This window comes from Mizuhopecten yessoensis, unplaced genomic scaffold, assembly GCF_002113885.1.
Source record: "Mizuhopecten yessoensis strain PY_sf001 unplaced genomic scaffold, ASM211388v2 scaffold7201, whole genome shotgun sequence".
NCBI lineage: Eukaryota > Metazoa > Mollusca > Bivalvia > Pectinida > Pectinidae > Mizuhopecten > Mizuhopecten yessoensis.
Window position 1 is genome coordinate 402,064 of NW_018406931.1, and position 23,041 is coordinate 425,104.

The window sequence follows — 23,041 nt, forward strand, 5'->3', positions numbered from 1 at the left end:
TATTGTTTTATTTATTCCATTTCATATTTAGTTTCCATGCAATAGTCATTAGAACCCTGATTAGTCATTGTGTCTACGCACAGACTTGGTGATTCAGATATATCCCATCAACGCAAAGCTTGGTATAAAATTAGAAGCTATTGGCATAATGTTGGAATATTTTATTTCCAAGTTCAACATTTGATGGATTATGATCATAATATCTCTAATATCGGGAAGACTATAAACAAATTGTACATGTATTTGATAAAACGTGTTTAATATGAGCAAACAAACATTTCAATTAAACTAAACGAAGTGTATTTGGATTAAGTAACAAATCATAAATAACCATATGGTAATTATAACACAATTTAAAGTAAGAATTATTGCATTGTCAGGTACTACCAGAAAATGCATACCTTGTCATTTAATTATGATTTAGTAAAAGTCAAATGTTCCACAGTGCAGGAATTTCCCCAGCATAAAGTCTAAGCTCTATCAAACTGACATGACCCAGTTGATAGTTTTTGCAAAATATCATAACTGAGAAACATCTGAGCTATTTCGTACTATTGAAATAAAGAGTCCACTTTGCCTCTCTCAGAATCACAGTACTTCAACATTGATTCCGAAAACTAGTGTTTAGTTGGTAACGGATCAGAGATGAAAAGCCAAAAGAGGATTTCAAGGAGTTCAACGCATTTGAAACAGAATGTAAATGTGGATTTGAACAAAATTACTGAAAAACCTATGGAAAATATTCAAAAAAATTATACCTTTATTTTTAAATGGAAAAAATTGAAACAAGGACACATTGTCAGATTACATACCAAGCATAAGCCTAACACTCCATGGAACAAGGTATTCTTTGGAAGGACTTTTTTCAGATTAAATACAGCAATATCTACAGAGGTACGTACATGGAAGATCTGGTTTACTCAAGTTTTTGTATCATAAAGAATTCACTTAAACAGGTAAAAATATATATAATCATACATGTGTAATTTTTTTTACAATATTTTAACATTTCTGCTCAATCTGCACAATCTGAACACCGATACATGCACAAAATATAGAAGTTTTAATTTTTAATGTAAACGGCACACAAGGATAACAATCCGTAAAATATATGCAAACTTTAAGCAAACAAGGTAGGTTACCAGTCTCTGGAGTTCCAAACTTTAATCAAATCTTTTAGAATAAATATAAATGTCAGTATGCATAAAGAAACCTTATATACTTTTAAATATAAAAATTTGATAACTATTTCCCAAAATTCAACGGTTATGATTATTTATACTTCGGTTTTTATCATGTGCATAAGCTTTATTTTCCAAAACTTGAATTTCATTCTATAATTACTTGAACATTTTAACAGAGTGCTAGTGAATAGAAGTTTAGTAAACATCTTTGTTTACTGAATCAGAAAATCCATTAACTCATTCACCTCTGAAATTTCATTATGAACTACTCCATTTTTTGAATTGGAAGAGTTCAAATGTGTCTTCAGGGGTGAATTAGTAAAACAATATACATTTTATACATAATTTACTATACTTTTAGACATAAAACACATTTATAACTTGAATACTGGTATATTGTACTACAGAATGAGACGTTTATAATCAATCAATATAAAATACATCCCAAGAGACACAAATTAAAATCAAAGTAACATCTGATTTCATTGCACATACTTGAAAGACTGTTGGGTATATTTAAATCAGTAAAAGACATAAGATGGATACAGACACTGATAGTTCACCTTCACACAAGTTTTCAACAACTTTTCTAACATTAACAGAGGTTCAAAAATTCAAAACAAAATTTCTGGAATTCATTAGCTGAAAAATTAATCCTATCAAACGTTGTGTTTATCAGTATAATTTATCCAAATTATAAAATCATCACAAATTCCATAGTTATACATATAGTGTGTTCTCACAAATATTGAATGAAATGATACTTATTTTCAACATGTATATGGTTTATGAAAACGAACATTTCAATGACAGGCTTATAAACACAGGCCCCAATTATTAACAAACAGGTTTCATTGAAATATACTGACTTCATATTGCTTTGGCCAATCGCATGAGGTGATGAACTGAGTTGGTTCTAAGACAGAATATAACTTGTCTAAAGAACAACTCAATTCATCACCCTTGAAAATTGTACATGTATTGTAACTAATTCATAGGGCTCATATTTCAATGTTATTTTGACTCAAAGTACATGTTATTATATATCTCAAAAGATCATGACAATGCAAGATAAATTTTTGTGTCTTCAAAAATAAATAAAAGTTTATTTCATACCCCTGTATGAGCTTGCAAAAGAATTAGTTTAATTTGTGGTACCTATTTTTTGGCATTTAATAATTTATATTTAACGAGTACCTGCATATACAACTGATGGACATTATTGCAGAATTATGTTAAACAGTGGAAATAGATAAACTTCCCCTAAATGATTGAACTTTGCAGTATGCAGTGAATGGCAATCTTAAGATAGGTCAACTGAAGTTTGGCTAACTAAATCTCTCGGAGAATAAAGAAATAAGAAATAAAATTTCGCCTATAACTTTAAAACCAAAACGAACATATTCAGGAGTGAATAAAGAGTTTAGATTCACTATACTTCATTTAGTATAGTAAAGCATCAATCAAAATTATAGTTTATATGGCACAAACTTATATTACCCACATGTACAAGGAATACATAGACCAGCTCCTTCATGTCTATGTTATATGTATATGTACTAGTACATGTACATTCAACAGTACAGCAGATGGCAAATTTTGTAACTGTACAAATATGGTTATGATAAATGAAGCTTCATCATATACCATATATATTCACATACCAAGATGTTTAAAAATGGCCACTTCCCATATGATTAAGAGCAAAAAAACCCACCGCAAAATATTTGATAATATTGATGACTATTGGAATCTTAACTAAGCAGAGTGGATTTTGAAACGATAACTGCAAATGACAAAAGTGTGATAATCAACCCTGTTTATATATGAAGTGTTTATTTCATAACATACAGGCAGAGGACAGTCAAAAAAACAATTATGTAAATGTAATTCAAAGGTTTGATTTATTATTTTTCCATCACATCACTGTCAACCATACAGTTAGCTATATATAGACACCGGCAGCTTCAAGCTTCATGGAATTCCTTAATCAATATACTTTGTAAATCATTTGATTTTTAAACTTGAACTATCGTAACATGGAGACAAAATACTGTTAAAGCTTTAAATTAATTACATTTCAAATCTGTTTGAACCATGTATTATACATGTCATGGTGGGTTTTTTAATTTTGCGAAGACAACTTTAAAAATTAAACAAAAGTAAACGGATCCAACAAGACACATAACAATATCAGCAGCAAACTCAATACCACTCAAGTTCACTTAATTTTAATCATGAAACATAATTACATGAACTTATTAGAACATGACAAGTACCTGAGCCATTGCAAGGAAAATTGTGATTCCAAAAATGTTGTACTGTACGTATTATCAGTTAGTATTTGACAGCTTGTGTAGAGATCTATTTTTGATATGCTATGAAGTACCAAAGGATATCTGCTATCTTAATTTCCATACTTTTGATTTATGTATTTAAAGAGTTTCTAATCCTTATTCTTCATGTTAACATTACAGTTTTACCTTATCATTATGAAAGCATGCAATCTTTTGTACCTTTAAAAGGTGTCACTAATTATTAAGCATTACTAGAACCAGAAAAACTATTAAAACCACGATAAAGGAAAGCAGTCCATGTTTTCCTTTAAGCAAAGCACTTTTGGAAATGCATGTTCCGTTATGACCATGCCATGTATAATTAAATCACTTTCATCGGTACTTAATTGCATATTTAAGCTTTTAAGCTTCACACACTATTTATCAATAACTCAGACAATAAGTAATTTCAATTACACATTTTGCCATTTTGGCAGTCACCAATTAATGAATAATCTATATCCAAACACTAAATAAACTACATGTACATGTATTTCATATCACATTTACGGATAGGAAGCATTCAAGTTTATATAAACATTTACACAAAACTTTTACACACGTACATGGTAGCTATAGGTCTTTCAAGCGATGTGACTAGAAACCATTAAAGTTGGAAAGGTAAAGAAAGAAGCATGTTATTATAATATCACTATCTATATTCTTCTGTGTGTGTGTATTGCCATTATTTCTGTTTGTAGAATTTGTACAATCTTCCTAAAAAAATCAAAAAAAAAATCTGCTCAGCACATTTTACAGGTCTTAAACGCTTATGTCATAACATTTGGTAATTTTTTTTATCAAGATTTCACTAAAATTATTCTCTGTTTATATCATAGATATTCCTTTTAAATAAATAGAAAGGATAGGCAAACAAAAAATTACTAGTCCTCATTTTTTATGGCCGAATATGTATACTAAAAACAACTATCCTTTATAATTAGTAACTATGACAAGTAATTTTGTTAAAGTTCTAGCTGTCCCACAACCTATTTTGGAGGCACAAAGTGATTTATGTTATGGTACATAGTACATCTGATCTTATTTATAAAACTCTATATATTTTCCAACAAAACATAATTACACAACCCGTAAAGCAGGATATTCTCTCTCCATACGACATATAATTGCTCTACAACTCTCTACATTATATCCCCATGATAATAAGCTCACTCAAACACTCGCTACTCTCTCAAATCCAAGGTGAGGTACGTTATGAAACAATCCAACAGATCCATAGTCCTAGACACGGGTCATACAGATTAGCCTGTCGATATGTCATATATTTATCACAAGGATATTTCAAGGAAGCAGTTTGCACATGGCAGTGTTTCTGAAGCTGAAGTTTCTTTTCAATGCCTTCACTGATAACCATATCACAGATATACATTTGAACTGAAGACTAGCAGTACCGAACACATGCGTATGACTGTCAGGAGCTCTCTGTGTGTATGATGAGATCATGATACTAAGTAGCACTTTGTACATGTACATCATGAGTGCCATTGATTCAGCTGCTGGCCCTATGCATGGCCCTTCAGGATAGTGCATGCTCTTTTCTGTGGGCCAATTCATTTTGTAATGAACAACACCTTCAATTCTGGACCCATGCATTTTCTTCTAACATGGTCATTTGAACTGTGATGAATACATTATCCTAAATATTTATATGACTAAGATGAATTCAAGATATTTGGGCGCACATTGTATGCATGTGATGTACATTTGCAAGTATGGCCCTCAGTATAATACTCTGGAGCACTTTGTATGCATGATGTACATGTGCAAGTGAAGCCCTCAGTATGATGAACTCATGACATTCAGAAACACTTTGTATGCATGATGTACATTCGAAGTGTAGCCCTCTGTATGATGATACTCAGGAGCACTTATTTGCACATGTGATGTCCATCTATAGCACTTGGGAGCACTCTGTATGATGAAGTCATGATTTACTCAGGAGCACTTTGTGTAGATTTTGAACATACATGCATGTTCCACTCAGGAGCGCTCTGTATAGATGTTGAACACACATGTATGTTCCACTCAGGAGCACTCTGTATAGATGTTGAACATACATGTATGTGTAGCACTCAAGAGCACTCTGTGTGTGTAGTCACCATATTGCCTAGTCTCTGTGTCACTGTTCTACATGTTCTGCCACCTACAATTAACAATAAAACTGATTAGTTAAAAAGCCTTTTGCATATCTAATTCAAGAAAACTAGGTTGAATAAAATGTACATTTAAGACAGTATAACTCTTCTAAATATATACAATATCAGAAAAAAAGCTGTAGCATACTGTATGCTAAAATAAATTTATTTTATACATATAGGTATAGACATGAATGAAACAATCATACTATAACAATTTCATCAAATACTAAAAATTGTAAATATTTTATAACAACAGCAAAATCATTAGCAATATAACACAAATCAAGTATAATTCAGTTGTGCTTTTACTTTAATGCTTTGAAAAATAGTGAAAGGGATATGACACATGTCGTGTGGACATGGGTCGGTCTGGGATATGACACATGTCGTGTGGACATGGGTCGGTCGGGGATATGACATATCTCGGTCCAGGATATGACACATGTCATGTGGACATGGGTTGGTCCGGGATATGACATATGTCATGTGGACATGGGTCGGTCGGGGATATGACATATGTCGTGTGGACATGGGTCGGTCCGGGATATGACATATGTCATGTGGACATGGGTCGGTCGGGGATATGACATATGTCGTGTAGACATGGGTCGGTCCGGGATATGACATATGTCGTGTGGACATGGGTTGGTCCGGGATATGACACATGTCATGTGGACATGGGTCGGTCCGGGATATGACACATGTCGTGTGGACATGGGTTGGTCCGGGATATGACATATGTCGTGTGGACATGGATCAGTCCAGGATATGACATATGTCGTGTGGACATGGGTCGGTCCGGGATATGACATATGTCGTGTGGACATGGGGCGGTCTGGGATATGACATATGTCGTGGGGACATGGATCGGTCCGGGATATGACACATGTAGTGTGGACATGGATCGGTCGAGGATATGACACATGTCGTGTGGACATGGATCGGTCCGGGATATGACACATGTCGTGTGGACATGGGTCGGTCCGGAATATGACACATGTCGTGTGGACATGGGTCGGTCCGGGATATGACGCATGTCGTGTGGACATGGATCGGGCCGGGATATGACACATGTCGTGTGGACATGGATCGGTCCGGGATATGACATATGTTGTCGTGTGGACATGGGTCGGTCCGGGATATTACATATGCACAACTAGCAGTAGCAAATAAGTAAAACAATTCACAACACTGATAAGTATTAAAGTAATTATACATATATAATGATAAAGTACATTACCTTGTGTGTAGCTGGAGGCGTGTGCTTGGGCGTGGTTGTGGTGTGGGTGATGGTGGTGTGCTCGCTGGTGATTCCTTTGGTGCATTTCATGAGTATTTTGATGGAACTTTTGGTGCTGATTATGAATATTTTTATGATTGGAAGCATGGTCATATTGATTGTGATGATGCAGGTTACCAAATAAATCATCTTCAAAGCCAAATCCATCTTGATAGAAGTCATCATCATCATCATCATCATGAAAAAAGTCTTCGAAAAAATGACTTCCATCATTATAATCCTCATCGTCATCATCGTTATCGTCGAACAAATCATCAAAATTAAAGAAACTTCCACCGTTGCCTCCAAATGAGAATTTGAATCCCTGTTGATGCTTATGATGTCCTTGTTTATGGGCATCAAATGCATCATCAAATCCTTTAAAGAAATCACCGAAGTCAAAACTATGAGATGGGAAGCCACCACCGCCTCCACCTCCAAACTGCTGGTCATCTTTGTGGCCATACTTGTCGTACTGCTTCCTTTTATCTGGGTCGCCCAGGACCTCGTATGCTGCAATACATAATGATGTTTTTGTTTAAAACAGAACAAATATTTTGACAATATAAATTATGTAGATTTATATAGACCAACAATTTACAAATTATTGAGTGCTTTCCTGTCTTTCCACTTAAAATTTCTGAAGTGGAAGTGAAATTTTGTTGCAAGAAAATGGATGCTATCCTATCAATATAAGCAAAATTTAATACAATTGTTTATCTACAATAACACTTTACTAATTTGTTTCTTCCTGTCCTTACGTTTAAAACTCACTCACTTGGAAGAGGAAGTAAACATTTCATTTTAAGAAAACAGACTTTAACATATCAACACAATGTACATGTATCATCCAGGTACATATGTACAGTATTACATAAGTAAAATTCACGATCAAAGGAAATGTTTTTGAGAATGAACTACATGTTTATGGTTTGATATTAGAAACAGCTTCTGCTCTTATTGACACATCTAAGTGACAGACTTATAAATTACCAGCTTATATTATTACGTATGGTACATGTACAGACGGTAAGACTTAAAACAAGCTAAACGTATTCTTGCAGGTTTTTCTTACAGCACTGTATGCAGCATAGAAGTAGGAAGCTACATATATATATATATATGCAAGAATTTAAGCAAAACATTATTTAGTCTCCATGCATGTAAACCAACCTTTAGCTATTTCCCTAAACTTCTCTTCTGCTCCTTTCTCCTTGTTTTTATCTGGGTGAAACTTCAGTGCCAGTTTTCTGAATGCTCTCTTGATTTGCTTATCTGTGGCACCTTTCTTTAGGCCCAACACATCATAGTAGTCTGCCTGCTTGGCGAGTATGATACTGGTAGTATAGATACTACATAGAGCACAAAGGTATAGTAGGTTCTCACAGTTCATCTTGATTTGGGTAAGTCTGTACTTGTATTCTGAAGCAAAACATTTATAATTAAAACAATGTGTATACATTTTTAGGTATCTATAGTCACATTAAGGATGATTTATAAATTTTGTCACTTTTTTTAACTGATATATATATATATATATGTGTGTCAGAGAATTCCACGTTTTCATAGAGCAGTGTGCTCTGGCCCCACACCAGACATCTATATGTCAAAATGTCTAAGTCTGGTGGTAGGGCCAGAGGAAACTCAGGCCAGGTAAAATGCATGACCAGCTCTTGATTTGAAACCAGGACCTCTGAACTCAAGCGAACGCTTGTCGTACCTGGTCGCTGGCAATTGACCCAGTCCAGTCCTTGGTCGATCGTCAACAACCAGGTTATATAGCTCACTATTCCTTTTTAAAGTATTATTTTCTGTACACTTTGCAGAAACGACCATGTACTCACAGGTGTTTGAAATTCTGACTGTAAATTGAGATAAAAATCACATAAAAAAATAAGGGTATTACCACAGACTTAGATATCTAATTCCGTGGTATTACTATCAAAAAAGTAATACTTGCCCTTATCGTTTTTATACGATATCTCAATTTACAGTCAGAATTAAACACCTGTGATGTACTGAACAACTTTTCACTAGCATATTATGGGCTTTTGTTGCAAGTCTTATGTTAACCAATTCAGGTGTGGTTCAGCCAGACAGCGCTTATAGACTTACGTATAGACAAACAGATACTGTACAGTACTGAAAGTAAAACTGTCTGGAAAAAAATATGTTAAACAAACTCGTTGTGTCAGTTGACCGGTTTCATAAAAGGGGTGAACAACCAGCCTATGTTGGACTGATTTAGCCATGTAAACCTAGAATGATTATCTTTTTTCATCACTTGCCGAGAAGTTGATAAGTCAGCTGTCTGTGGTCCAAGGTACGATGTGAGTATATGTACAGATGTATGTTACAGAAAAATTCACGTAGGGAAACTTAACCCCCTCAATATTGACAACCACTCACTCCATTAACTGTTACCAATAATACAATAATATCACCAAAGAAAACAATATAAACATATTCAAGTTACCTGATTTATTTCTACAGCTGACGTTTTAGTTCAAACGTCCTCTTCGACACTCGTTCAACCGACAAATACTTCTTACGATGACAGCTTGACAGAAACACACGTCGGTCTCCAAAATAGAACCGGAAGTACACGACTGTTAAATTGATTGGTGGAAATAAATCATGTGACCTATGATTAGGGAATTCGGAAAAATATTACCCAGAGTTCTTCGATATAAACAAGAAATGGCTGACGATCTCTTACCGCTGTTGGGGATTAACATGGGTAACGGCGATGGGCATGACGACGAAGATGGTGGTATGGAAAGTTTAGAGATAGTTTTTTTTATTAATTATACCATGAAAATTTGACGTAGTATAAAATATTTTGTCTTTCTTTGTCACATTGAAACTTTGCACTTGGTACTCTGCTGTGTTTCCAGTTTTGACGAATTGATATTATGATAAAAATTCCAGATATGAGCAGTTTAAACTGTTTGAATTGAAATACGCACATGTCAGTGTTATAGCATCATCATCTGTCATGCCATGACAACGTTTGTAATCAGAATTGCTGCTGTTGTAACCCGTTTTGACGTATCAAGATGATTTAATTCCCAACCCGTTCTCCTACAGGTGACAGAGATACTACAGGATCAAAGGTGTTAATTAACATGACATTACCTGTTGGGATTGAAGTGTACTACAAGTTTACCTGTAGTCTTAACATTTTGCTAACGTCATTGAAATTACAAGTGATGACACAGACCCATAACAAACATATTGTTTAAAACAATAGGCCTACCAGCAATTAATAATCATAAATGCTTTGTTTTGTGTCCATGCTTTTATGTTCATACTTTTAAAAACTGATATCCCTACATTGTATTTCAAACTTCCACAAGAAACGATAAAATTGTCTGTATCTAAATGGCCACTGATCGGATACATCATAATCAGTCGTATGTTTTGTTGGATTATACTCTGGGATGCAGGTGATCTCATATGCCAAAACCTACATTGATAAATTAAGGCTTATGATGCAGTTTGTTAGTTACGAATGAATTCATATGATATTTATATATGTATTTTCAATTTTTACCTCTTTCATTTTTTAATGGAGACCCTTAACTTTTAAGGAGATAGTGGAAAAATATGGTTTAATTATGCTTTGAACGTTTATAATTATTGAAACATTTAATATTTATGTATAAAACGGGGATACATATACAAGTAAATCAGAAAAATGTACACAACATGTACAATACATTTGACTATAAACAAGAAGAAAAAAATAAAAAAAAAATAGGTAGAAAAAACAATCCAATTACATAAAAAATATTGCTCATATTCTTTGATTTATTTCAGTGTTCATTGTTCTGATGAATAAATTGTTTGATTCATCTGGATTTGAGTACAGAGGTCACAGACACACTAATTGCTGCTGTCTTATACTCAGATATACATGTACAATGTATGCACATTTTTTTTATCTATCCTTAACAGAGGAAGATGATGAAGTAAATATGATGGAAGATATTGAAATTGAACCTGCTGTTAACAATGAAGATGGAAACATGCCTGATAACAGTCCTGTACAGAAACCAGAAATAAAGAAATCTACAAAAAAGACAAAGCGACAACAGTCAATACCAATAACATTTGATTCATCACTCCCAACTTCACATTCGGTAAAACATTGTATAATATATTATAAGATATTGCTTTTGACATCGTTTCAGTGAGATTTGGATTTTACATTGTAAAGATTCCTGTTATCAATAGAATTTAGAATTATGTTTAAAATGAAAGATCTAGCCTGAAAGATGTATGGTTTTGAAAATTTTATTTCATATCAACTGATTTGATTCAGATATACATATAGATTATACAACCAAATTGGTTGAATTGAACATTTCAATGTCATAAAAAACAATGCTTTTGAAATGTCAACTTACAAAACATACAAATGTTTTCTTGATGTCATTAAGACTTTCACAACACAGATTTGAAATTGCTAATTGTCTGAAATAATATTTTGTATGAAGTATTTGGGGAATGATCTTGAGGAGGTTAGAGGTCGTACCATCCATGATGACAACTCGCTGGTTACGCTTCCCATCATCCAGTTACCAGGGATGGTGCTTATTCCTGGCCAAACCATCCCTCTTCACCTGTTCCACCAGCACACGGTGGCCATGATCAAGGGCGTCGTTGATACAGACAAAACCTTCGGGGTCGTAACCTTCAGGTAAGGCAAGAGCATAGCTAAGGTAGGTGAATTAAAAACCTGCATGCATAATGATTGTGGAAAGGTAAACAATGATGATATTGCCACAAACAAATCTTTAATGTTAGCCTAAAAGACAAGGATATTATCACAACAAAGACACAATCTCCGGTGTCATAGCCTACAAATGATATATACAAGACCTACACACAGACAAAAGCTTTAAGGTTGTAGACTACAAGTAGGGCAAGCCATGGTCTAAACAGGCAATCTACTTTTTACAGCTAACATAAAGGGCATGGTGACAGACAGAAAACAATCCAGTTTGTGACTTGCGGGTAATTTAAGGGCATGCAGAAGTTAACAAAGAAAAAACGTTTAGGGTTGGAATTTTGAGTTGAGAAGAGGGTGTAATATTGACACAGACTGAAACTTTAAGAGTTTGATTTTTGAGTTGAGGCAAGGGTTCATGTTCCATACATGTACAACGAAGACTGAAATAAATCATATGAGTATGGTATAAGTGATAATACAAAGCAGATAAAACTGATCAGTTTAAGATTGGTAATTCAGTATTGGTTGCTAGCATTTCGTAAGACTGAAGATTATAAGTTGTAAGTATTGTACAGTGTTGATGAGATGGAATAATGGTTATATAACAATGGCCAGTACAATTGTATGTTCTGCCTTGTAGACACACTCATGAGGAGGGGGCACACACCATGGCGACCATAGGAACCACAGCTGAGATATTTTCCGTACGAGATGAAACGGATGATGACACAGGGTTGTCGACAGTAAGAGTCAAGGCCAAAGGTCGTCAGCGCTTCCATATTGTTGATACTAAACGCTCACCTACTGGGTAAATTAAAATTGTTTTAGATTTCCTTTAATCTCTATATGTTTTATTATTTCACGATTATGAGGGGCAGCTTTTATCATTTGTTATCAAGATCATTTTTCTTGTTGATTCCATTAGATCATTGATCAATTTAGCTATACATTAAGTGTCTATCTCTTTTCTGAAAATGTATTTTAATCATATAAGGGAGGTAATCCTGGCTTACTTTAGATGCAGGTCTTCACAGCCATATATTTGTGTAGAAACCTCACTGAATTTTGAATTAAATTTTCATTATATAAAAACAAAATGCTATAAAGTTATTTATCTTTTGCTGTATCTTTTCTAATGGTTACTGTATACTTGTGTGTGACCCTCTAGCTGTTTTTCTAATGGTTACTGTATACTTGTTTGTGACCCTCTAGCTGTATCTTTTCTAATGGTATCTGTATACTTGTGTGTGACCCTCTAGCTGTATCTTTTCTGATGGTAACTGTATACTTGTGTGTGACCCTCTAGCCGTATCTTTTCTAATGGTAACTGTATACTTGTGTGTGACCCTATAGCTGTATCTTTTCTAATGGTAACTGTTTTCTTGTGTGTGACCCTCTAGCTGTATCTTTTCTAATGGTAACTGTATACTTGCGTGTGACCCTCTAGCTGTATCTTTTCTAATGGTTACTGTATACTTGTGTGTGACCCTCTAGCTGTTTTTCTAATGGTTACTGTATACTTGTTTGTGACCCTGTAGCTGTATCTTTTCTAATGGTAACTGTGTACTTGTGTGTGACCCTCTAGCTGTATCTTTTCTAATGGTTACTGTGTACTTGTTTGTGACCCTCTAGCTGTATCTTTTCTAATGGTAACTGTATACTTGTGTGTTGCCCTCTAGCTGTATCTTTTCTAATGGTAACTGTATACTTGTGTGTTGCCCTCTAGCTGTATCTTTTCTAATGGTAACTGTGTACTTGTGTGTGACCCTCTAGCTGTATCTTTTCTAATGGTTACTGTGTACTTGTTTGTGACCCTCTAGCTGTATCTTTTCTAATGGTAACTGTATACTTGTGTGTGACCCTCTAGCTGTTGTTTATAGCCAGTTGCTGTTTCATTTTAAGGATTTTAATAGGTAAAGTGAAGATATTGCCAGAAAAGATATTGCCCGACTGTCTCGAGGGAGCACGGCCTCCTTCCCACTGTAAATTCTGTTGTCCTGACCTGGACAGTGTGGTCAAAACATGTACAGCTGTTGACAGACAGGGCAACATACTGACCAGTGTAGCTATGGTCAAAAACAGGAAGGTATGTAATGTCCATTGTGTAATTGTCAACAAGACAGGATTTTCTCTCACCTTAGACAAGGATATCCCATGTTATACCTGGAGATAGGTTTTTTATCTCCTCTGATTTGCCTCCACCACTGGTCTCGGGTTCAAGGCCTACGTGGGGTAGTTGCCAGGTACTGGTCATAGGTCGGTGATTTTTCTCCGGAAACTCCGGCTTTCCTCCACCACCAAAACCTGGCACGTCCTTAAATGACCATAGCTGTTAATAGGATGTTAAACATAAACAACCAAACCAAACCAATCCAATCATCTGATCTGTCTAATACCTTTACATGACAGTTGGTTCCAAATTTCCCACAGTAATGAATTCATCTGTGCACTAAAACAAATGAAATCTGCATTCAAAAATTCCATTTTATGATTCAGTGTCATTTTTTTATGTTATTTAGTTCACAACATTACAAACACCATATAATTTCATATTATAGAAAGGACTACCTATACCTGTACAGTACTTTTTGTGCAGAAGCTTTAATAGTGCAGAGTTAGGCCATATGAAATTGAGGCCCTAGGTGGGATATTTATAAACTACGATATGAGGTCCCAGAAAAAATCAATTACCTGTAACTGATCAAGATTGGGCTATCACAGTCTCCGGCCAACATTCTGCAATATCCCAACTTTAGCTTGTGCCTTTTGTTTGTATTATATTTGAGAATATTAGTCCTCGACAGGGGTAAATTGATCTCGTTCAGTTACATTGTCCTATTAAATTATTAAGGACACTTTTATCATTGAGAGAAAAACCAAAACAAATTAAAAATATAAGTCAAGAGTTTTATTTTTAGAACTTTTGATTACAAGTTGAAGGTTTTGATTTCTTGCCAACATTTCAAATTTTTCATGTGAGAGAAAACAGGTGTCAGAATCAAGAAATTTTATCAAAATCTATGCCATGATTTCTTTTTACAAAATGATAATAGCATAAAATACCATAGTTTAAGCTGTCCAATGCAATGAATTACTTGAATTTGATGTGGATGAAAAACAATGTTTTCGTTGGTCCAAAATTTTGTGGTTTCCCCGACAAAACACCATTTCTCGGGTACATTGATTTGTGGATGAAAAGTACCCACTCAAGTGGAGAATTGCTTTATATCGAACTTGTAACTTCAAGGACCTATGAATTTGTGGATGAAGATTACCCACGAATTCATTGAAATTAAAAACCTGATGAAAATTAGTGGTTTCACAGTAGTCTTCCTTTCAACTAGTGAAAGTAACTGACATGGGCAATTTTGTGTGCACTTTAACTATTCAATGTACATTATTTTATTCATAGGTCAACAAATTCACTGCCGCTCATTACACATGGTGGCCTCCATGGGTTTACAAAATGTACGATGCTGTGAGTATCAATAAACAATTCTTTCCTCCTTTTTCAGACAAAATAAGAAGAAATACAATCCAAATAATTTTATGATCTTTCTCTTGTTATCGAAGAGCAAATATTGCAAAATAATGAAATGAATGGTAATTACAAAAATAAAGTATACTATATGGCCTTGATGAGTTTGTTATGAGATTTTTTTTCTTTTTCTTTAAGCATGTTTGTACTTAGGGTATGTACGTGGGTATTTTACATTCCTACAGGAATAGACCAGACAAAATTTGCGTCAAACCCATGGTGTTTTTTCTTAACGGCTGTCATCATATAACCTTAAATGTTGTAACCGCTAACAAATAAATTGTCTTTATAGATTGTCTTACTGGGTATGTAACAATTTCAAAGTTCACTTTCTATGTAATTATCCAGGACTTGGTGATGCAGAGAACTAAAGAGGAGCTACACAAATGGAATGAAACTTTGCGTCCCGAGAACATGCCTCAAGATCCAGTTGAGTTATCGTACTGGGTCACACAAAACCTTCCTCTCGACGATGGACTCCGGATTAACCTCCTTAGTATAGACAGTGCCATACAGAGGCTACGCTGTGCTCTCAGCATCATAGGAAAGGTAATACTGTGTAACACGAAATGTTCGTGGGTACTTTCCTTGGGGTACAAACTTTCGTAGATATCCTATATTAACAAACAGTAAACACGTATTTCATTCAAATTCTTTGTATTTATTTTCGTGGTTCAATAACAACCACGAAAACCACAAATATTTATACACAATGAAGACTTCATGTTATACAGTATGCTGTCGGTAAAGACTAATGTATTGACAAACGGTGTACTCCATCCTCGATACTCCAGGGATTACACTCAATCTCTGCATCCCTGGAATATGTCTTAGCAAAAATGAAGGCACACAGCTAGCTATTTGATTGGTCTCAGCTAAAAAGCATGACCAATTTCAAGGCTATTTATATATCCTTTAAACATTACAAAGGAGCGAAACCTGACTTCAAAGGCAGCCATTTTTACCATTACGCAACCATGAGATTTTCTTTGCTAAACATCAGCGATCAAACTGGTCTAGTTGTCTTTTCCACAAGGTGGCACACACTGAGCCTTCGATTTTGCTATGACATATTCCAGGGGTGCAGAGAGGGTAAGTTAACGTAACCCCTAGGCCTGGAGTACGAAGGATGGGTGTACTCAGGAACTTAGAAGCAGTATGGACTGAAGATATTCCATACTTTCGGAAAGCTAGAAGATGTATGGATAGGAGACACTCCTACTTAGCTTAAAATGAAGAATAACATTCCTGCAAAGGTGAAACATGTTGGTTTGTGCTGAAGGATAATCTAACAATTGAAATATTGATAGCAGACTCGAAGGAAAACTTTCCGAAAACACATCATTATTTAGATTGTATTAGCATAGAAGTCATTATTTTTAAGTTAGTTAGCTGTCCAGGAACCTATCTAACCTCAATGATATTAATTAAAGAACATTTTTAGATCACCTGAGACAAAGTCTCAAGTGACCTATTCTAATCGCCCTTTGTCCGTCGTCGTCCGTCGTGCGTCAGTAAACAATTTACATTTTCAACTTCTACTCCAAAACCCCTAAACCAATTTCAATGAAATTTTTCAGAAACCTTCCATGGCCAAGGGTCAACCAAAATTGTGAATTATATGGTCCCAAGCCCCAAGGGGTCTGAGGGGTGGGGCCAAAAAGGGTCGAATTGACTAAAATTTCAAAAATCTTCTTATCAAGATCCAGATATGGTAGAATCAAATACTCTTCATAGATGAAAGGGTCTTGAGGTGTTTTACCAAAATTGTCAATTTCATGACCCTAGGGTATCACGTTTACCGCTTTGGGAATGAGGGGGGGGGCAAACTTTATTATGGTTTATAATGGCAAATGATACTTTGGATATTACATGTTGATAACTTGATTGGAATTTTAACCCTGAGTTGACAGTTTGATACTTTTGAAAATTTTGAGCCAGTCCTACCCCCAAGGGCTGTAGGGCGGGGCCCAAAGGAGTCAGTGTGCTAAAATTTCTTCATTTTCCTTGTTTAGAATCAGAGGTGCAAGTTTCAAATACTTTTCAGTCTTAAATCTGTATGCTAGATATTGAATAAGGTGATTTTATTGTTTTTTGTCACTTTGAATAACATTTCTGTTCATGTTTAAAAGACAAAATCAACTTTCTGTATTAATATATCAGAACTCAGGTGACCGTTAAGGCCTATATGGGCCTCTTGTTATGGAGAACGTTACCTTTCCCCAAACTATTGCAGTTTAAAAAAAAAGTATATGGATTATATAATCTGAGAGATAAAATGAAAACATTTTTTTAGTAGATAATGATGACTTCATGATCAGCTGGCAATATTTTGATTGAATATCTGAAATGTTACTAGATATATGATATGACCAACACATTTGATGTATACACATATGAAATAGTAACCCTAAATTAAATACAGATACTAGGATACAATTTCCTACACTAAGTACAAGTGTATTTTGATTTTCTGATGGAATAGTATCATTTTTTTTGCCTATGCTGTTATATACTATACATACATGTATGTTTAACTATGATTTATTATAAGTTATATATGTTTCTGTATATTTGGATTTCAGTGTTCTGTACTTTGCTGTAAGGGATGTGGATGTCAAGTGGCCAATAAGAACGATGTATTCAGTCTCTCCATTGAAGGACCCCTCGGAGCCTATGTCAATCCAGGGGGCTACGTACACGAAACAATGACAGTGCATAAATCTCAAAACTTAAATCTTATTGGACGACCATCGACAGAACACAGTTGGTTTCCAGGGTAAGCAATAAAATTGATGAAAATTGTCCTGAGAAATGTATTATATTATTGTAAAAAATAAAGCAATTATATATATGATTACTATGTAATCCTAATTCAAGGATAAATACATGTGTTTGAAAGTTTTGTATATAAGAATCATATGATCTCGTAGGTTACAGAAAGAGGAAAACCAGTCTATTCTTGTAACACATCCTGTAATAAACCATTGCTAATTTTGGGATTAGATCAAGTATCCAATAAACTAGATAAACAATAAACAACTACAATAACAGTGTATGTTTTGCAAGGACATATTTACTGTTATTACACCACATATTGATTAGCATGATAATTCAGTCATATAAGTCAAATTTCAACACCAGAACATTTCAATACAAGTTGTTTCTGTCCAAAATGACTTGCGGCAATATTTTTGTTGTAAAACACCATTTTGTTAACAAATCTATGGGTTCATGTGTAAACATTTACTAGAAATTAACAGACGATATTCAAAGCTTTGACTTTGAGCAGACTTAACATCATAAACACATTGAATTTTCCCACCAGTTAAATTGATATTGTAATATATCATTTTGTTGCTATAATACTGGTAGTTACCTTATCGGTTGAGATACCATTTGGTTGTGACGTTATTGATTGTTACAGCTATGCCTGGACGATTGCCCAGTGTCGGCGCTGTTCCTCACACATGGGCTGGAAGTTCACCTCCACACTGAAGGAATTGAAGCCTCAAAAATTCTGGGGACTGACCAGGTCCTCAGTGGTCCCTGGACTCCACAACCTAGACGAGGGAGACGAGGAATGGATGCCAGTCATGTGATCAGGAATGTGTGCTATTTATAGAATGTTTTGAGATTCCAGCCGAGAAAAAGACTTCTGATTACTGTAGCTTTGTATGGTAAATGTCAGTGTTTTAGCAATTTCCACATCAGTCCTGGAGCAATACATTTACAAGCAACAGTTATGTAGTACATAGTGTATGATTATATCAATCTGCTTTTTAGTGGGATGCTAATGCATGGGCTGCATATTGAATTGCTAAAATGGTATTGTATTTATCTTCAATAAGATTGATCAGTTTGGAAATATGTGATATCAAAGTTTTACTTTTTACACAAACAATGTACGTATAAAACGTTTACACAAACAATGTACATATTAAACGTTTGCACAAACAATGTACGTATTAAACGTTTACACAAACAATGTACATATTAAACGTTTATACAAACAATGTACGTATTAAACCTGACGCATTCTTACGTTTAATACGTACATTGTTTGTGTAAAAAGTAAAACTTTGATATCAGGTATTGTATTTACATTATCAAAAAAGATGACAACCAACTTGCCCTGTAAAGACCGTTTCACCACCATTTCTCCCACCCTTCCTAGGGGGAGATAGCCTCGTGTCGATTAGCACATGTTCAATTGTGACATCATTAAAAGTGAAATACGATATTCATACCCCACGTGTGTCGTGTTAGACAACAAAAAAACCATCACCCCTCGGGTTGGAGATTTCTCTGTTACACCCTCAAGGTAGAGGAAGATTCTTTTAATCAAAACAGATTATGACTGACTTGCCCTGCTGAAGTCTAACTCACAGGAAGTGCTACATATAGATAATGTGTTAAAATGTTTAATGTCAAATAGAAAAGGAAAGAAAGTAATGGTGTGTTTGTGTGCAAATTAAAGGTAATCATGTGATCATAGGATATGTTAAATATAGATATGGTAGTCATGTGACCCGGAATACCATAGATTATTAGGGGATTTCACTGTCCTCAACTATGGATAAGCTTGGTATATATGTGCAGTACAGTGATCTTGATATTAAGAGATGTACATGTTTTATAAAACTGTTTGACTGCCAGTTGATATGAGAATTTAGCGTCATTGGAATGTAGTGTTTACTAATGATCAGTTCTCTATGGCTTTTGTATTTCTGTGTGGACAAGTGAGGCTAATATTGTGATAAGAACACTATAATGAGGCAAAGAATTTCTTTTTACCTGCAGTCAGAACTGACATTGTGCAATCAACTATCTGTGACTCAGATTAAAATCTTGTCACAAAAAACATTTTCTGCAATGAAATTCATTTGATTTGTTTCAAATTCTAAAACCAAATCATGGATGAATATTTTAAAAAGTCATTATTTTAGGTTTCAGTGACTTTGTAATTTTAAAGTTTAATATAAAGTGGAAATTAATTGTCTTTCAGGAGTAAAAAACCTACATTCAATAAGTATAGAAAAATGTTTACATTCATCTTCTAAGTATCAGGAAAATGCCTAGTGGTAAACAGAAGTGATCTTAAAGTAAAGCAAAGAAAGTAAAGAGGAGAAGCAACTCCTGAATCTGGGTTTCCGTAACTGTATTGGTACATGGTGCCGACTAGTTAAGACCTACCAGACTGGCCATTGTTAGGGCACAGCACAGCTCTTCGGTGACTGGTACATGGTGCCGACTAGTTAAGCCCTACCAGACTGGCCGTTGTTAGGGCACAGCTCTTAGGTGACTGCTACGTGGTGCCGACTATTTAAGACCTACCAGACTGGCCGTTGTCAGGGCACAGCTCTTAGGTGACTGGTACATGGTTCCGACTAGTTAAGACCTACCAGACTGGCCATTGTTAGGACACAGCTCTTAGGTGACTGCTACATGGTGCCGACTAGTTAAGACCTTCCAGACTGGCCGGTGTCAGGGCACAGCTCTTAGGTGACTGGTACATGGAGCCGACTAGTTAAGACCTACCAGACTGGCCATTGTGAGGGCACAGCTCTTAGGTGACTGCTACGCGATGCCGACTAGTTAAGACCTACCGGACTTGCCATTGTTAGGGCACAGCTCTTAGGTGTCTGCTACGTGGTGCCGACTAGTTAAGACCTACCAGACTGGTCATTGTTAGGGCACAGCTCTTAGGTGACTGGTACATAGTGCCGACTAGTTAAGACCTACCAGACTGGCCGTTGTTAGGGCACAGCTCTTAGGTGACTGGTACACGGTGCCGACTAGTTAAGACCTACCAGACTGGGCGTTGTTAGGGCACAGCTCTTAGGTGACTGGTACACGGTGCCGACTAGTTAAGACCTACCAGACTGGTCATTGTTAGGGCACAGCTCTTAGGTGACTGGTACACGGTGCCGACTAGTTAAGACCTACCAGACTGGTCATTGTTAGGGCACAGCTCTTAGGTGACTGCTCCGTGGTGCCGACTAGTTAAGACCTACCAGACTGGTCATTGTTAGGGCACAGCTCTTAGGTGACTGGTACATGGAGCCGACTAGTTAAGACCTACCAGACTGGCCAGTGTTAGGGCACAGCTCTTAGGTGACTGCTACTTGGTGCCGACTAGTTAAGACCTACCAGACTGGTCGTTGTTAGGGCACATCTCTTAGGTGACTGGTACATGGTGCCGACTAGTTAAGTCCTACCAGACTGGCCATTGTTAGGGCACAGCAATTAGGTGACTGCTACGTGGTGCCGACTAGTTAAGCCCTACCAGACTGGCCATTGTTAGGGCACAGCACAGCTCTTCGGTGACTGGTACATGGTGCCGACTAGTTAAGAGCTACCGGACTGGCCATTGTTAGGGCACAGCTCTTAGGAGACTGCTACGTGGTGCCGACTAGTTAAGACCTCCCAGACTGGTCGTTGTTAGGGCACAGCTCTTAGGTGACTGGTACATGGTTCCGACTAGTTAAGACCTACCACACTGGCCATTGTTAGGGCACAGCAATTAGGTGACTGCTACGTGGTGCCGACTAGTTAAGACCTCCCAGACTGGCCATTGTTAGGGCACAGCACAGCTCTTCGGTGACTGGTACATGGTGCCGACTAGTTAAGTCCTACCAGACTGGCCATTGTTAGGGCACAGCACAGCTCTTCGGTGACTGGTACATGGTGCCGACTAGTTAAGTCCTACCAGACTGGCCATTGTTAGGGCACAGCCCTTAGGTGACTGCTACGTGGTGCCGACTAGTTAAGCCCTACCAGACTGGCCATTGTTAGGGCACAGCACAGCTCTTCGGTGACTGGTACATGGTGCCGACTAGTTAAGCCCTCCCAGACTGGCCATTGTTAGGTCACAGCTCTTAGGTGACTGGTACATGGTGCCGACTAGTTAAGCCCTCCCAGACTGGCCATTGTTAGGGCACAGCACAGCTCTTCGGTGACTGGTACATGGTGCCGACTAGTTAAGAGCTACCGGACTGGCCATTGTTAGGGCACAGCTCTTAGGAGACTGCTACGTGGTGCCGACTAGTTAAGACCTCCCAGACTGGTCGTTGTTAGGGCACAGCTCTTAGGTTACTGGTACATGGTGCCGACTAGGTAAGACCTACCAGACTGGCCATTGTTAGGGCACAGCTCTTAGGGGACTGGTACATGGTGCCGACTAGTTAAGACCTACAAGACTGGCCATTGTTAGGGCACAGCTCTTAGGTGACTGCTACGCGATGCCGACTAGTTAAGACCTACCAGACTTGCCATTGTTAGGGCACAGCTCTTAGGTGACTGCTACGTGGTGCCGACTAGTTAAGACCTACCAGACTTGCCATTGTTAGGGCACAGCTCTTAGGTGACTGGTACATGGAGCCGACTAGTTAAGACCTACCAGACTGGCCATTGTTAGGGCACAGCTCTTAGGTGACTGCTACGTGGTGATGGTTAAGTGAAAATTTAATAGTGAAAAATTATTTAATTTTTCTTTATTGATGAAAACTGGTTACATGTTAAAAAAGCATTATATTTAATTATACATAAAACATCACAGAACAAACAGTATTAAACAATGAAGGTATACTTGCATGAAGTGTTTTTTTTCTGAGACCTGAAATTCCTGATCTGAGTGAGATTTGACTTTCAACAATATCTCAAAACTGAAAAATTTGTTATGTCGTAATGAGGTGAAATTTTATTTGTTGTGACATCTTGATCAAATCACCTATCAAAATGTAATGTGATGGGCCCGTACTGTATAGATATAACTTTGGGGCGGGATTTGGTTTCAAGAATTACA

General features: G+C 36.4%; 2 protein-coding genes across 2 annotated transcripts; one reads left to right on the forward strand and one right to left on the reverse strand.

The window, feature by feature from the left end:
• Positions 1-155: 155 nt before the first annotated feature.
• On the reverse strand, positions 156-9,559 carry LOC110453220 (dnaJ homolog subfamily B member 9-like). The gene is made up of 4 exons (XM_021502076.1): positions 9,435-9,559; positions 8,132-8,380; positions 6,920-7,471; positions 156-5,684 (listed from the first exon to the last, which is right to left on the reverse strand). Exons 2-4 carry the CDS (start codon positions 8,349-8,351, stop codon positions 5,614-5,616), a joined length of 843 nt encoding a protein of 280 aa, XP_021357751.1. The 5' UTR covers positions 8,352-8,380; positions 9,435-9,559; the 3' UTR covers positions 156-5,613.
• An 87-nt stretch (positions 9,560-9,646) lies between these two features.
• Positions 9,647-19,141, forward strand: LOC110453230 (protein cereblon-like). The gene is made up of 9 exons (XM_021502095.1): positions 9,647-9,731; positions 10,919-11,103; positions 11,461-11,663; positions 12,337-12,504; positions 13,599-13,782; positions 15,109-15,174; positions 15,583-15,783; positions 17,820-18,013; positions 18,662-19,141. The coding sequence occupies exons 1-9, from the start codon at positions 9,659-9,661 to the stop codon at positions 18,834-18,836; spliced, it is 1,449 nt and encodes a 482-aa protein (XP_021357770.1). The 5' UTR covers positions 9,647-9,658; the 3' UTR covers positions 18,837-19,141.
• The last annotated feature ends 3,900 nt before the right edge of the window (positions 19,142-23,041 follow it).